Genomic DNA, 14,383 nt, shown 5'->3' on the forward strand with positions numbered 1-14,383 from the left:
ATGCTTGACTAGCAACAGGCATAATAAGAACCCCACGCTGGTGTTTTGCAGGATGCCAAGGGCAGCTCCTGCCTCTCCATCAGCCCACCCCTCGCTCACGTGGAAGATGAAGGGAAGCACAGGGGAGAGGAAGAGCAGAACACGGCTGCCTACAGAACTACTGTACAAGCCACGGAAATCATGGTCTACCGGGACGCCTTGAGCAAGCCACTTTTATCTAGAAGCTGAACTAACATTCCAGCTCAACAATAGCAAAAAAAAAAACATTTGTTACCACACGGCATTTCGCTACATATTAACCAGCAAGTTGCTACGCAAGCATAATGGAGTGCTGCAATTCCGAGATACATGTTGTTAAAAAAAAAAAAAAATTGATTTATGGGAAATCAGCCTGAGGTGAGTGCTCATGGGCTTGCCATGCCACTGGACACAGTACATGCTCGGAAGTTATGCGAAGCGGGCCCTGCATTGGGAACAATGCAGTCATTCTCCTTGCTAAGCTAATTTTGCATAAAGGCAATGAGAGTCTTCATCTATGCAGCCCCGTAAAACATTTAATCAGATTTATTTACTAGGGAGAAATACCAGAGCAGAGCTTTCTATACTACTCAACAGTTTTCAAAGCTGAGATCTGCGAAAACCAGGTTGCTAGATGGTGTGGAAAAAAACCTGTTGGGTTTTTATGGCATGCAGCTTTCTCAGTCCCATAGGAATACTTTAACAGGCTCCCCCAGACTGAGAGCCAGGCTGGAGCCAAATGCTTCCACAAAACATTAGCAACAGTACCCACCAATGGCTGGTGGCATCTACTCTTGCCCTAATGGGCATCACCAGAGGTTGTAGAGAAGGCCTGAAATATTTACAGGCAATTTACAGGTACACACACAGACACTCTCTCTTACCCATACACACACCTGCACACAACAAATGGCTCTATGGGCAGAGCTTGGATTCTGTAGGATCCAAGGCACAAGAGCTGACTCTGACACAGCGCTTGGGGAGCAAGGATTCTAGGTGCTAAATCAAGCTCTCACTTATGTGTCTCCTCTGCTTTGGGCAAACCATTTTAACATTATCCCTCCAGGATTTACACACCGACTTTATGGGCATGCTACTTAAAATGTCTGCAAAGTGCTTTGCAACGTTTTCTAAATTCTGTGGTGATACACACAGAAGAACTGCACAGACAGATTTAAGATATCAGTTGCTGAGCATTATTGCTGTATAACTACTGCCTATTTTTGCATGCTCTATACTTGGTTTCTGCAAACAGATGGTAAGTGTTCAGTATTTTAATGTTTAAATGAGTTTTTTAAGCCTTTTTGTAATTTCATAAACAAGCATAAATAACACTTACATGAAGAAGAATCTCTGCTGAATGTATTTTCTTTTCCTGTTTGGAAAAAACAAAAGAGAAAAAGAAAAGGGAAAAAATATTTTAAAGGAAAAAAATATGGGTCCAGCAAAATAAGTCAGACATGTTTCAATGCTACAATGCACTGCATTTTCTGAATTTCATCAGTAAAAACTCCTGTTTGAAGAACACCAAGACACTGAATGTAGCATCAAAGCCAGAACAGGAGATCATTCCTTGTGTGTTTCATCCCATGTAGAACATCACATGTAGTTCTATATGTCTCTAGATATGACTATATCCCTCTAAATAGCAGGACAATTACACTGCAAGGGTAAAATAAAATACAAATGCCATGTGATCTGGATCAAAAAATGAAAAAATAAAAGAACCTTTAACTACACTCCAGCTCAGCAATAACCCCATGGCTCAGTGTATGGGTTGTTCTCCTACCTACAGACATGGGACTCACACCAACACCATGAAGCAGAGCCCTCCTACTGCATTTTGGCACAGCAGGGTGGTTTTTCCATGCCAGTGCTCAAGCATTGACTGCATTCAAGCCCAGGCTGGGCAGCACAGCAGCGAAGGCATCCTTGGAGGCTGTGACAATTCTGAGTGGCAGAGAACCACAACAGGAAACCCAGCAACTGCTAAAATGGGGAACCTTCCCCACAGGCCTTAACAGCCACCTCCTGCACCATGGCACTGCCACCCTGCTGCCACCCACCCACCCTTGCTGGCATTGATTCACGCTCCCCTTCCACCAGCTGAGCTGGTGGGTCTGGTGGATGCTCTTGGAACAGGGTTTAGGGCTGGCACTAAATGGCTTTTTGCTGGTGTAAATCTGGAAACATTGGGAAAAAAGAGACTGACAGAAATACAGAGGATGCAGGACATCAGCCATGGTTTCAGTCATGGACTGGCAACACAGCAGCCCTTCCAACAGCAGGTTTTTGGGGAAAAAAGTCTTTAGACTTAATTCCAGTGAAGAGTGGAATGTTCAGTTAATTTCTACTGTATTACTTTGTATCAATATTAGCTACTATGTAAGCAATTTAAAGTTTACATGCCTTGGGATGTAAACAAAGCTCACACAAATCAATTAAATCCATGGCGCTACAACAGCTGAGGATTCAATTAAATAGGCATGTATGGAAGAAATTCAACAAATATTAAATCACTGAATTTTCATCCTCATGCTTTTCTCCTAAGAGCCAAGGATCCAATCCTGCAAGCAGCCCCCTAAAGTGCCATTAGAATAAATTTTAGTTCTGTGTAAAGAGCTCTTACTGGAGCAGACACAGGATTACTTTTTAAAAAAATAACCCTGATCCATTCTGGTCATTAAGTTAGTGATGAAAAGTCGAAGACACTAATCCGACAGGGTAATCTATTCAAAGCTTCACTTCTTAAATGATCTACAATTTATTCATATGACCAATCAAATAAACATTACTTACAAGAGGCTGCAACTACCATGGCTTTCCCATCCATTTTTAAGTGTTGTAATATGGTTAAATTTAAAAGAAACTAATCAGCATAATCTTTTCAGAGTTGTTTGCCCGCATGATTTAAACCCCAGGTAGGGCACCACTGCAGAGACTCCCCTTACTGGTGGAAGTGGCAGCACTGCCACTGAGGCATTGGTGCAATGTTGCCCCACTGCCCACTGGAACAAAAATATGGGGCACTGGAAAATACAGAAGGGGCAAAATTAAAATAATAGGGAGTTGCTGCTAAGCCTTGATGTGCAGTGATGAAAATCCTAGGAATATCACTGTCTGGAAAGCGCCCAGGAGTCTTTTTGGAAACATCCAGCCCATAGGACCTGGCTGGAAGCCACTAAGACACACTAAGAGTATTGATTTAAAAAAACCCTCACTGAAATATTAGCAATGATTAGCTGTACGACCAGATCCTCACCAAGGCTTTACAAACAGAACTCCACTCAGGCATGGGAGGTTTCCCAAGCACTCTGCAGCAAGAGCAAGCCAAGCTAAAGTGTCTTCCTCGTTTTCCAAGACAATGTGACACCTCTTTTCTGCCAGGATTTCACACCAACTGAAGTCTCCTGCCATTGCCCCAACACTTCACCTCTGACATGAAAGCTACAGGCAACTCACACAAAAGCTCCACACTTGAAACTACCGATGAAGAGCTGTATGCCAAATTTTGTTTCTGGTTACAGAAAAGGAAATAAACGAAATAAACCAGAAGTCAGTAGCATTTGAAAATTCCAAATTTCTACCCGATTCCAGACCAAGATTCCTTAAGCAAACAAACCAAATGCCCCAGGAATTTGATGCAGCCGCCCCGAGCACGCATCCACCCTCTCGGGGCCTACAGGTATCAGGGTACCACCTGCGACCTCCCTCTGTTTGCCGAGTCTGACAGAAAGGAACGCTCAGAGCGCAGGTGGGAGCAGCAGGTTGATAAATGGCAGCAAGAATGGCAGCGGCCCCCCCTGTGCCGGCCGCGGGCCGGGGTCCGGGCAGCCCGGACACGGGAAAGGTGTCTGCCGCCCTCCAGTGGGAACACGCACCCGGGCACAGAGGTGCGAAGGGGAAAGGCAAATAAAGAGAAAAAAAGACAAAAAGAGAACATGCAAAGCAGATAAGAGACAGTTGAAGGGGAAACAGGAAGATACTATCTCTGAAAGTGCCAAAAATGACGTTTCTAATGTCAGTTTAACGAGGGCAGGCCAGACATCCTCCTTCCACACTCGTGCTTCGGACTCGGGACACTGTCACTGTCACGCTGCTGGCTGCCTCAGCTGCTCACACATTTTGCTTAAAAAAAACCCCCAATAACCTTCAAGGAAACCTTTCCGTGCCACTTGTGGCAAAGGCAGGCAATGCCAGAGAGCAGTCAGCTCGGCTGAGCGCAGACCCAGAGGTAAACACCCGGCTGTCAACAACCATCAGAGCTTTCACCAAAGCCTCTCCCATCGAAATTCCACAGCAGCAGGTTTTAACGGGCTGATTTACCCTCAAACCTAAAGCCATAAAATCTGAACCGGTAGCAACTGTCACCCGAGCCCTGGGTTACACGGCCGATGACATGTGTCCCTGTCAGGACTGCCTCACTGTTTTGCCTGCCCAAAACTCAAAACATTTTCACATGCAAGCAATAAAAAAAAATGCAGTTACCAAAATAGCACTATCAACGTAACCAGCTCCTCTCGGCACATTTTCTTAATGCCTTTCCCAATACGGTTAAAAAACATGGGAACTCATCAAAAACCTCCATCTTTACACCTTGGCACAAACTGTGCTGGAATAAGTGTGGGGTTGTATTTCTTAGTGTTTATCTGGATGCTCTCCCACTACTTTTTCCTTTCTTTTATTTTCATCCATGCTTCCCTTTAAACATAACTCCTATTAAACAGCAGAAATCAGCTTCTACAATTTCTAAATACCAAGTTTTGCCACTCTTGGAGCTGCCTAAGGACAACACAGCTTGCCTTCAGTGTCATAAATAACACATACTCTGCACATTTCTTCGCCTGGGTGAAATAAATTCTCCCATGCTCTTATATGGAAAGCTTGTGAGTCCTCCCACATACCTCCTGCTATAATACCAGGCAGCAATGGGCATTCATTATCTTAAAGCCAGCGGGTGAATTTTGGATCCAAGTTACCCCCAAACAAACCCAGAATTATCACCCCTTCGCACCACGCTGAGCTTGGTGACCTGCCCTGTGTAGTCCCTGAGTTTTATTTCTAAGCCCCATCACTGCTTTGATTTCAGCACGTCAAGAACCCACAGAAATAAAAGGAAAATGAGGCGAATAAAAAGGAAAATGAGGGAAATCACAAGAAAGCAGCAGCAGCGGTATTACCCACCAGGTAGGCCCATTAGCATCAGATGTAGCATTGCCTGTACCAGTCTCTTCACTCGAGGTTAGCGCACGGCAAACAGAGAAAGCACAGCGGGGAGAGGTGGGAGAAAAAATGGGCAAAAATAGCCGGGGAGAGAAGCGTGCGCCGTCGATGTGCTGGAGGGCCGCCAAGGGGGAATGGCTGAGAACGTTATCGCCAAAAAAAGTTAACGCAAGGTGTGGGGGGTGTGGGGTAAATAACCGCTGGGGAGGAAAAACACCGCCGAGGTAATGCGAGAGCTGGGGAGGAGGGGGCTTTAAGGAGGGGGATGAATTAATAAATAAATGGAAGGGGGGGGGGGGGGGGAAGGGAAAGCGCTCCCGGGGGCACCCCGAGCCGAGGCGGACAAAGGGAGGACGATGCCGCCGCCACCGGCCCGGCTCGGTTCGGCTCCGCTGGGCGCGGAGCGGCCGGCCCTTTGTTCGCCGCGGCGGCAGCGAGGGGCGATCCGCGCCGCTCCGCGCCAGCCCCGCCACCGCCACCGCCACCAGCGCAGCGGCAGCGGCAGCCCCGGCGCCCGCCCGCCCTCCCGCCCGGGAGGTGCCGGTACCTGTGTCCGCTGGCCGCGGTGCCTGCGCGCCGCTGCGCCCCTGCGGCGCGTCCGGCGGAGCGGTGCGGCGCGACTAGCAGCGCCGAGCAGGAGGAAACGGTAATTTATAAGCGCTTTCTTCCTGACCTCTCGTGTCTGTTGTCTAATGAGGGAGCTTTGAGCATCACCCATCCTGCTGAGTGGAAAAACACCGGCACGGCCTCTTCTTTGCTGGGGAGGGGGGAGCCTAAAGGAAGGGGTGTGGGGGAGGAGGGGCCATGCCGCAGACACGGCGGCGGAGCCCGGGCTGGCAGGCGGCCGCGGGCCGGCGGGGAGGGGCGGGCGGGTGCGGGGCAGCGGCCGCCGGCTCGGGGGGGCCGCCCGGGGCCGCCCGCCCTCCCCCGCGGCTGCCGCGGGCAGCGGGAGCGGCAGCGGGGCCGCCCCGAGGGACCCGGCCCGCGTCCCGCGGCGGGAGGCAGCGGAGCGAGGCTCCCAGCCGCTGAGCTCGTCCCGGCATTTTTCATTTTCCTGCATTTTTTCAGTCGGTATTTTATATCTTTACACAAAGAGTGCCGTTCTCACAGAAAAAGCATCGCACGGCGCTGTCACCGCCGCTGCCTGTCCCTGCGCCTGGGCTCTAGCTCTCCGCGTTTCTCCCCGGCCCCCGGGGGGACTGGACTCTGGAGCCGGTGCCGCTCTGCCAGGCTTTGGGGACAGGTTTGCTCCCGGAGCCGTCTGCTGCTGGAGGAGGCAAGGCGGGAGCGTGGTCTGGCAGGTGCCTGGGAGGCTGGGACATCCCTGCTCTGCCCTGCCGCCTCCCAAGCGCGATCCCCGGCACCGGAAAGTCGCGGTGGCAGCGGGAGGACAAAGTACGGCCGGGGCGATCGGCGGGGAAAATGAGCAGGGCAACGTTTTGTTTTGCCTCGGGTTTCACAGAACCGAAAGCAGGTCCTCCTCCCCTGGAGGCGAACGGGTATATGACTCAAACATGTCCTTGCTCTCCTACCTGCATCCCCCTGGTTCTCTTAATGAAAGGATTCAGCAGCAGACAGTGTCGCGAGGCATTTTCATATAACCCCTGCTGAAGACTTAGAAAGATCCTCTGTACTGCAAAATATCATTTGCATTGTGGGGGTACAGTTGTGGTGAAAAGGAGAATCTGGTGCCATCTGTGTTTCACAGAAGTCCCACGGTGCTAACCTTGCACTGGGTACAGCAGGGATGGACCAGAGGAGAATGAATAATCCCCACACCTCTGCTCTCTAGGTTTTTCCGAATACAAGATGAAACCTTTCCACACCACAGACTAGGACAGCAGTTACCAGGGGACCACCTCCGGAACCCATAACCTGTGCATAGGCTGCTGGGGGGATCAAATTCCTTCACAGCAGCCTCCAGGGAGGGCTCAGAAAAGGCTGATTTCCTTAGCTGGTTCTTGCAAAAGCTGCACCATTCTGCACACTTTTTGATGGCAATATAGGGTGCCAGAAAACCCTGTGCCACAGTCATACAGCCGATTTTCCCTTACTCCAGTGCATTCTGTGATTTTCCATATCCAAGCTGATTTGAAATGTGAGTAGGTTTTTAGCAGAAAACCAGACAGAGATAGGATATACACAGCTAATTGATGACATATCTCCACTGAACAGCCTCGTTTAAACTCCTAACGATGTAGTCCGTGCTGCCACCTACGTCTTCTGATTCAGGTTTCTTGTGTACTGCAACTTGGATTCGTAGGCATCCTTTGCAGGAGGCAGCTCACATTTTGTGAGGCTCCACGAGGGACCACAAACAGGCGGCTCTGGCTGCACTAAGGAGTGAAGCAAAAGGTTTCTCACCGGCTCAGCCACTTGTTTGGTTGCAGGGAGGATGCCTAGATGCAGATTAGGAGCCAGCAGTCACATCAGTGAAATGTAAGTAGTGGCTGGAGCCTTGTCTGTGTGAAGGATCCTGCCAGCACAGCTGTACCACTGACAGCAGTGGAATATTTTGCTCTAGTTCTCTAGAGGAATCAAAGTCTGTATTTTGTCTCTTGCTCTCTCTTCTTCTGTTGCTCCTCACTTCTTAAAGTCAGCCACACAAAGTACATGGTTTCTCCATGTGTTTAAAAATAAAATGTTTGGAGTAAAAGACCAACAGCCAAAGCTGTTTTGAAGTCAGAGGCATGTAAACAGTACCTGGAACCAATAATAACAATAACGATAACAATAACAATAATAATAATAATAATAAGTCCTTTTGTGCCATAAATGTGCACATTGCTATCTGTTATTTCATTGTGAGACAGCACAACTTCTGAGAATGTGCCTGATGAATATTTGGGGGAGCTTTGCCTTCAGCTGCAGTGGCGCACAGCAGCACTAATGCTTCTGGCTTCTCCACTCTCTTATGTAACCAAAATCACACGTTAGAGCCCAAATTATAAAGCATAAGCATGTGTATAATATTAAGCATACAAATGGTGCCTGGAATTACTATCCTTTTCATGTAAGTCTGTTTTTAATCTGCTAGAATTTTTGCTTCTGCAGCTTTATTGATTTCAGTGTCCGCTGATGCAGTTCATAATGCAATCAAGCCTAACCCCTTAAAAACCCCACTGTGAAGATATTAACCCAAAATTAACTAAGGCCAAAATCACTCTGGCTACAGGTAGGTGGAGTTCAAATGACTTTTATACCTCAAGTGTATCCTGTATCAAGATGCTGTAGCAAGCAGAACACCATATCCCTGTGGCTGCGTTGGCAACCAGTCAGAGTGGCAGGTTTCTGCACCCCAGCCCAAGGCACGGGTTTGCCATCACCTTCCTTTGAGTTTTCCCTCTTTCTCAGAGACTATTTTTGCCATTACCATGCTGATCTACTTGCTGGAGTTTTAAGGTGTTGGATGCTGATACAGCGAGTGCCTCTTGTATCTGTTTAATCCGATAACACAACTCTTTTTTAATCTCCACGTCTGGGTCACAGGGTTTAAAAAAGACACTGGGCCAAATCCCCAGCTTGGCTACAATGTGTGGAAATGTACTGAGATGGCACGAAAGTCAGGAGAGATTCACTGTGTTTGCACCCGGGTAGAGAGGTCTTGAGGGATGTGAGTGCCAGATTTCAGATGGATGAATATTAACCCAAGGCTATGGCAGAGCTAATTCAGGTTTCCATAAGGTGAGGTGGAGGGAGGGATATTACACCAGGACCTAAAATGTGCTCATCAGCAAATACACATTAATTTTTAAATGGTAACTGATTCAATATTTCTTCATTTTTCAGGAGAAACCTTGTTTTCATTGTTTGGCTGCTAGAGGGAACATGATGTTTCATGGAGTCAGGACCAAGACTGGGCATGGACAAAGAGGAGATTTTGCAGGGATTGGGAAGATTTTACAAATAAACATTAAAATTTAAAAAACCAAAACTTCATCCAGACATGAAGTCCAGCAGAAATGTAGGAGAGAAATGGACAGCACTGTCTGTAAAGGATTGTGTAAGCAAGAATGGCAAAAACATGGTCTGAATAAATCCATTGCAGTAATGATTTTCTATACATGAATTTCCTACACAAAATTATATAGGGTCAGTCTTTCGGGTTCCCCTGGATAGCAGAAGATCCTGAGCCTGAAAAAGGGAAGCAGATTTTGTGAGGGATTTGCATATCATGGAGTGACTCTAGATTGCAGATTTTAAGCATTACTAAATTGGGGAATAAATTGTTGCTATTGCTGTTACGTACCAGGATATCTCACTAATCCACACAATCCACTAAGTTGCTGTAGTTTTAGTCTTTGTTTATTTTAGATGAAATTATGGCCTGGACAGTTAATTTTTTCTTGGTTTATCCATATAAATCATATATAAATAAGGTATCAAACAGAAACCAAAACACGACCTGTGTTTTTGGTACACTCCCCATCATGTGAACCTGCCAGTGATAGAGCTCTGCAGCCGGCTTACAAGACAAACACAAAGGCAATGAAAAACCACAGATCTTCTTGAAAAGTAGCCAGTTGGCATTAAATGCTCTTGCTTAATGCTCTGGTTGGCCTATTTTGCTTATATTTGGGACTGCCTAGCCATTATGGGATTGCCTGCACTGGTCCTTTCCTTACATCAAGCTAATTACAAATTAACTTAAGGCACTTAGCAGGGCTGAGAGGCTGGAGCTGGTCCTTTCTGAGTTTGGAAATGCCCATTTCTTTACAGTGGCTGATTCCTAAAGTGAGGGGCAAACATACAGGAACCAAACAGCCCGGAACCAAAGTGGTCACACTGGCTTTTGAAAAAAGTGAGTGACTCAAGGTAACTGACAGTCAGCTACCTGGAAATAAAAGCCTCTCATATATCCAAAGGTTTTCACTGGGATTTTCAAGATCTCCTGAGCAAGTTAAAATCCTTGAAAGGAATGCGCTATAGCATGAAAAATATAAGTATTATTAAAGAATGTCTCTGAACTGAAAGCCAGTCAGTTTCATAAAAATGAGCTAAAAAAGCAATAACAGGTAGTCTGTCTCCTGCTGGATGCTGTATGAACCGTATGTTTTGTATTTTGGAAGTCACTCTAAAACAATGTTTTTTTCTTCACTATTGCTGTTGGGAAGAACAGTAGAAGAACTATGTATAAATGAGATTAAAGTAATCTAATTAAAAAAATAAACAATGTGCTTTCATCTTCAATTCATATCCAGTCATTTGGGATCTAACTTTAAAAAAAAAGAAGATAAAAATTTAGAAATTCAGAAAGGATTCTGAAAGACAACAGTTTCCCTTTAAGATTAATGATAATCATACTTGTGTGTTCAAGGGAGAATAGATCCAGGGTTATGTAACAGGATAAAGAAACAAAATCCTTTTTCCTTAAATTAAAATAAACCAGTATGTGTGTGAATTTTAGTCAATCACTGAAAATTCAGGAAACCCATTTTCTTTCACAACTGCATTCCACATGCTAAAATTGACGTCTTCTAACTTTTAAACAGAATCACAATAATTAAAGACAAAAAAGATTTGTTTGTTGCATTTGACCACAGTTTGCCAATAGAGGAATGTTCCCTAGGGAAAATTCTGTGGCACTTGCCCTGTGCAGCAATCCAAATACGCACTCATCTTTTTATTTTATGTGGCATTAGGAAATCCAGTTATTGCACTTCCCAGTTGTTGTTTGTTTGTTTTTTTTTCTTTTTAATCTGATTACCTAGTACTAGATATATGATAACTTATCTCTTTCAATAATTTTTTTGCCTGAAGTATTACATAACAGTTCTTATAAAATCTTGCAATGCCTGCCTAAATTTGCCAAAACCAGGACAAGAACAACAGGTAAAGGATTTTTTGATATTGGCATTGTTCTTTGCAGGCCTAATCATGTAAAATTTATTTTAAAAACCACACAAGAAAACAATTTCCTACCACAGAACCTCCATTTTCCACTTCTGTATTTTACAGAAGCACTCATACCAGAATTTCTGCATCAGAATTTGACACATAAAACTCCTCTATCACATGAGTTCAATTTTCCAAAAGAAGGCAAATGGTAGTATTAATAACCAAGATATAAGCCCTGAAAAGGCTAAGTCACTGAATGTACTTACTGAAAAAAAAAAAAAAAAAGACATCTTGTTGGATCTAATTCTGGAGTCATTGTTTGACACAATGCAGAGCAGTTGGGATTTGCATAGAAAGGCTTTGCTGAGCTCAGGTGATGTGCACTCGTGCATGGGAGAAGCTCGTGTGAGCTTTGCTGAGTGACTCTGAGCTTTGTCTGCAGACCAAAATGAACTCTGCAGATGTTGGCCCATCCTTGCATATGTCCACACTCAGCATTTCAGTCCTGAAAGCAAAGCTCCACATCTGGGCAGTGTAAGTGATGTTCCCTCACTGGACCAAGTGCTCTGTTAGCGCTACTGCAGTATCACAAGGTGTGCTTGGAGATGATGCACATGGTCAATTTGCCTCTTTCCCTGCTAATAACACACCTGCCATGCTGCAGATAAATATTCTGCTGCTGCACAGCCTGCAGAGATTTCCTGGGCCTCATGAGCACAACAGGTCCTGCCAAGTCAAGATGGTTACATGGGTGCAGCCAAGGTGATACGGAATCTGGGAAGATACATCTGGGAGATGTAAGTTGGGAGACAGGGAAAAAGTTGTGGCAGACCCACTCTGAAAGCAATAAAAGGTCAACAGAGTCTGAGGCTGCCCTGCAGAACCACTTCCATTTCCATTTGGAGCTGATTATTGAGCTGGGCAGGGCTGGCCTAACCACATCCCAGGTGACAGTAGACACAGTGGAAAATAGTCCAAAAATGTACTGTGGAGGCAGCTGAGCCTTCATGACTTACACAATGGCTCCAGAAAAGCTGATGGATTAAACTCACCAAAGAAGGAGAGATTACTTGAGTGAATTCATACATGCTCATATTTCCTTCTATTTGCCTATGGGTCCCTCTGCTCCCTTCCCTCTCAAAGTGATGGTGAAACAGTTATAAGGAGTGTATAACTGAAAATTATACACTCCTTATATGCTTTTGTTTATTCTGACAAATTACATTGGAAGATATAGGCAAACACCGGGAGAAAATCTGTAAGAGACAAAACCATTCCTAAATGCATGCTTGTACGAGTTCAGACAGATGGAATTTCTAGCTAGGTGAATTAATGCACTGCAAACAGAGAAAGGGCTTCAAATGCCTGAGCGTCTAGAAAAAAAGAAGAAATTTAAAATGAGCCCTGCAAGCTATCCAGCAACTGCTCATCCAGTATCATGATTTTAATTACCAGAACTGGAAAACAAGCATATAACATAAACTTAAAAACACAGCGTTTTCCAGACTACCGGTCCAAATGCAAAACAAATGGCTTGCATCTGGTGGCGGGGAGGCAGAGCTGGGGCGGGAGCTGAGTGAGACAGGGGCACCCACAGCTCTGCCCAGCCCGGCCGTGCCCAGCCCAGCTCAGCCCAGCCCAGCCCGGCCCAGCCCTGCCCTGCCCAGCCCTGCCCGCCGTGCCCTGGCACTGCCCAGCCACTGACACCCGAGCATTGCCCGCCTGCTCCAGGAGATGCCTGGGCTTCCACCTCGGCTGGCAGCACGTGTCACTGCAGGGATGCCAGCGGCTCCCAGGCTGGGTGACCTTGGTCCTCCCCCAGCAGTTCCCTTTTCTGGACCTTTGGCACCCTCCCAAGTGATCTTTCAGCCGGAATATCCGTGGCCGAAAATAAATTCAGCAATATTCACTGCGGCATCCCTGTACTTCTCTTTTGGGATGCCTGATGCTTATGTCCCAACCTGGGCAGAGATTGGTTTTGTAAGGTTTATTTGGGTGCAGTAACACTACCAACCCAGCAGTGCATCCTTGCAGAGAGCGATTTCTGTCCCAGCCAGAGCAATCCCACTTTGATGTCTGTACATGAAAAGGGTGGGAAAGGGGAGAGGGTGGAATAGGCTCAGCATGAAGCACAAACTATCCAGACTTGAGCCTCTAAATCTCTTTGGCCAATGTTAGTTAGCTCTGATTTGTATCAAAGCCCAATATTATTACTTACTGATTATTAAATGTGCCACAAATGGTTAATATTTTGTGAACAGTTGGTCATAGAGTGTCTGTAGCACTGAGCAATTGACTCTTACTCTCTGTGTCAGCCAAAGTCCTCAAGTTTTCTCCTTTTTACTTCTGCAAGTTTGTCTGTTGGGCTCATGAAGTTCATGGAGAGAAGTGTGAAGACTTGCCCCTATACTCCCACATTTCCTTGGGAAGCACACCCCAGCAAAGTGTGGAGCAGCCAAAGTGGGTTTGGGATGCCCTTGACACTCACAAAGACACCCTTGACCCCTGCTGCCCCACAGCAAGTGCTGCTGGAGGCCATTGGCACCATGGAGGAGCTGCACGGCCAGGCTGGGCTGTGGCAGTGACCAGGCATCATCCTGAGCAGCAGGGCCTGGGACTGCCTGGTGGCAGAGCTGAGGAACTCATGGAGCACAGGCACACAGAGGAGCGTGTGGTGGACCCCAGGAGCTTTTCCATCCAGTGCCTCTGGAATTCCTGTGATACAGGGGTACAGCATCTATCAGACACATCCCCTGGCATGCTGAGCTCAGGACACAGGCACCATCTCCAGCCAGAGCAGAGGACACTGCCACATGGCCACTCCACCTGGCTTCAACTCAGCTTTCCCCTCAAATGAATTCATGCCACCCTAGCAGTCTTTGCACGTGTCACTGCCTGAATTTTGTGTCCCTGCTGTGAGGCTAAGCTCCCAGTTCTCCCAGTAAGATACAGGTTTAAATACAGGTCATGTTTCTGCTGTTCTCCACCAGCAAAACAGCTGTTTGCTCTAAACATGGAGATATTTTTGTAAGAGCAAAAGCATGAATTATTTCAAACTTGCCTCAGGATGAATTTTCAAGGGTACTGCAGAGACTGTTTCCACAACAAAACGCGAGCTCTTCCCCTACTGAATTGTTCATGTTACTTTCATGAATGCTAGAAAAGAGGCTGGCTTTTTCTAAATGTCAGCAGATACCTGGAACAGGAATTTGTTTCCGTAAGTCCTTTGGAAACTATTGTTGTTGATGTTGTCTAATCTGACCAAAAGTTCAATTTGGCAATTTTTATCAAGCCTTGCTGTTAG

The 14,383-nt window shown here is 46.3% G+C and overlaps 1 protein-coding gene and 1 long non-coding RNA gene across 6 annotated transcripts in view; one reads left to right on the plus strand and one right to left on the minus strand.

The window, feature by feature from the left end:
- Positions 1–14,383, minus strand: part of SLC6A6 (solute carrier family 6 member 6) — a 93,249-nt gene that overhangs the window by 52,093 nt on the left and 26,773 nt on the right. Inside the window, exons 1-2 of one of the 5 annotated variants that reach the window (XM_058032265.1) lie at positions 5,789–5,964; positions 1,358–1,393 (exon numbers count right to left, since the gene is read on the minus strand). The exons of 1 other annotated variant lie outside the window; for it this stretch is intronic. Coding sequence is in view for 1 of the 4 variants with exons in the window: in XM_058032264.1 (XP_057888247.1) it covers positions 1,358–1,393; positions 5,203–5,233 (67 nt within the window). In the remaining 3 variants the exon portion in view is untranslated. Of the gene's footprint in view, positions 1–1,357; positions 1,394–5,202; positions 5,290–5,788; positions 5,965–14,383 lie in introns of those variants that run through there. 3 more of the 5 variants (XM_058032264.1, XM_058032268.1, XM_058032266.1) reach the window with 3 other exon arrangements.
- LOC131088323 (uncharacterized) lies at positions 6,504–9,293 on the plus strand. Its single transcript, XR_009115085.1, has 2 exons — positions 6,504–7,680; positions 9,031–9,293. It is a non-coding gene; the product is annotated as an uncharacterized LOC131088323 (long non-coding RNA).

Source organism: Melospiza georgiana, chromosome 11 (genome assembly GCF_028018845.1).
Source record: "Melospiza georgiana isolate bMelGeo1 chromosome 11, bMelGeo1.pri, whole genome shotgun sequence".
Lineage (NCBI taxonomy): Eukaryota > Metazoa > Chordata > Aves > Passeriformes > Passerellidae > Melospiza > Melospiza georgiana.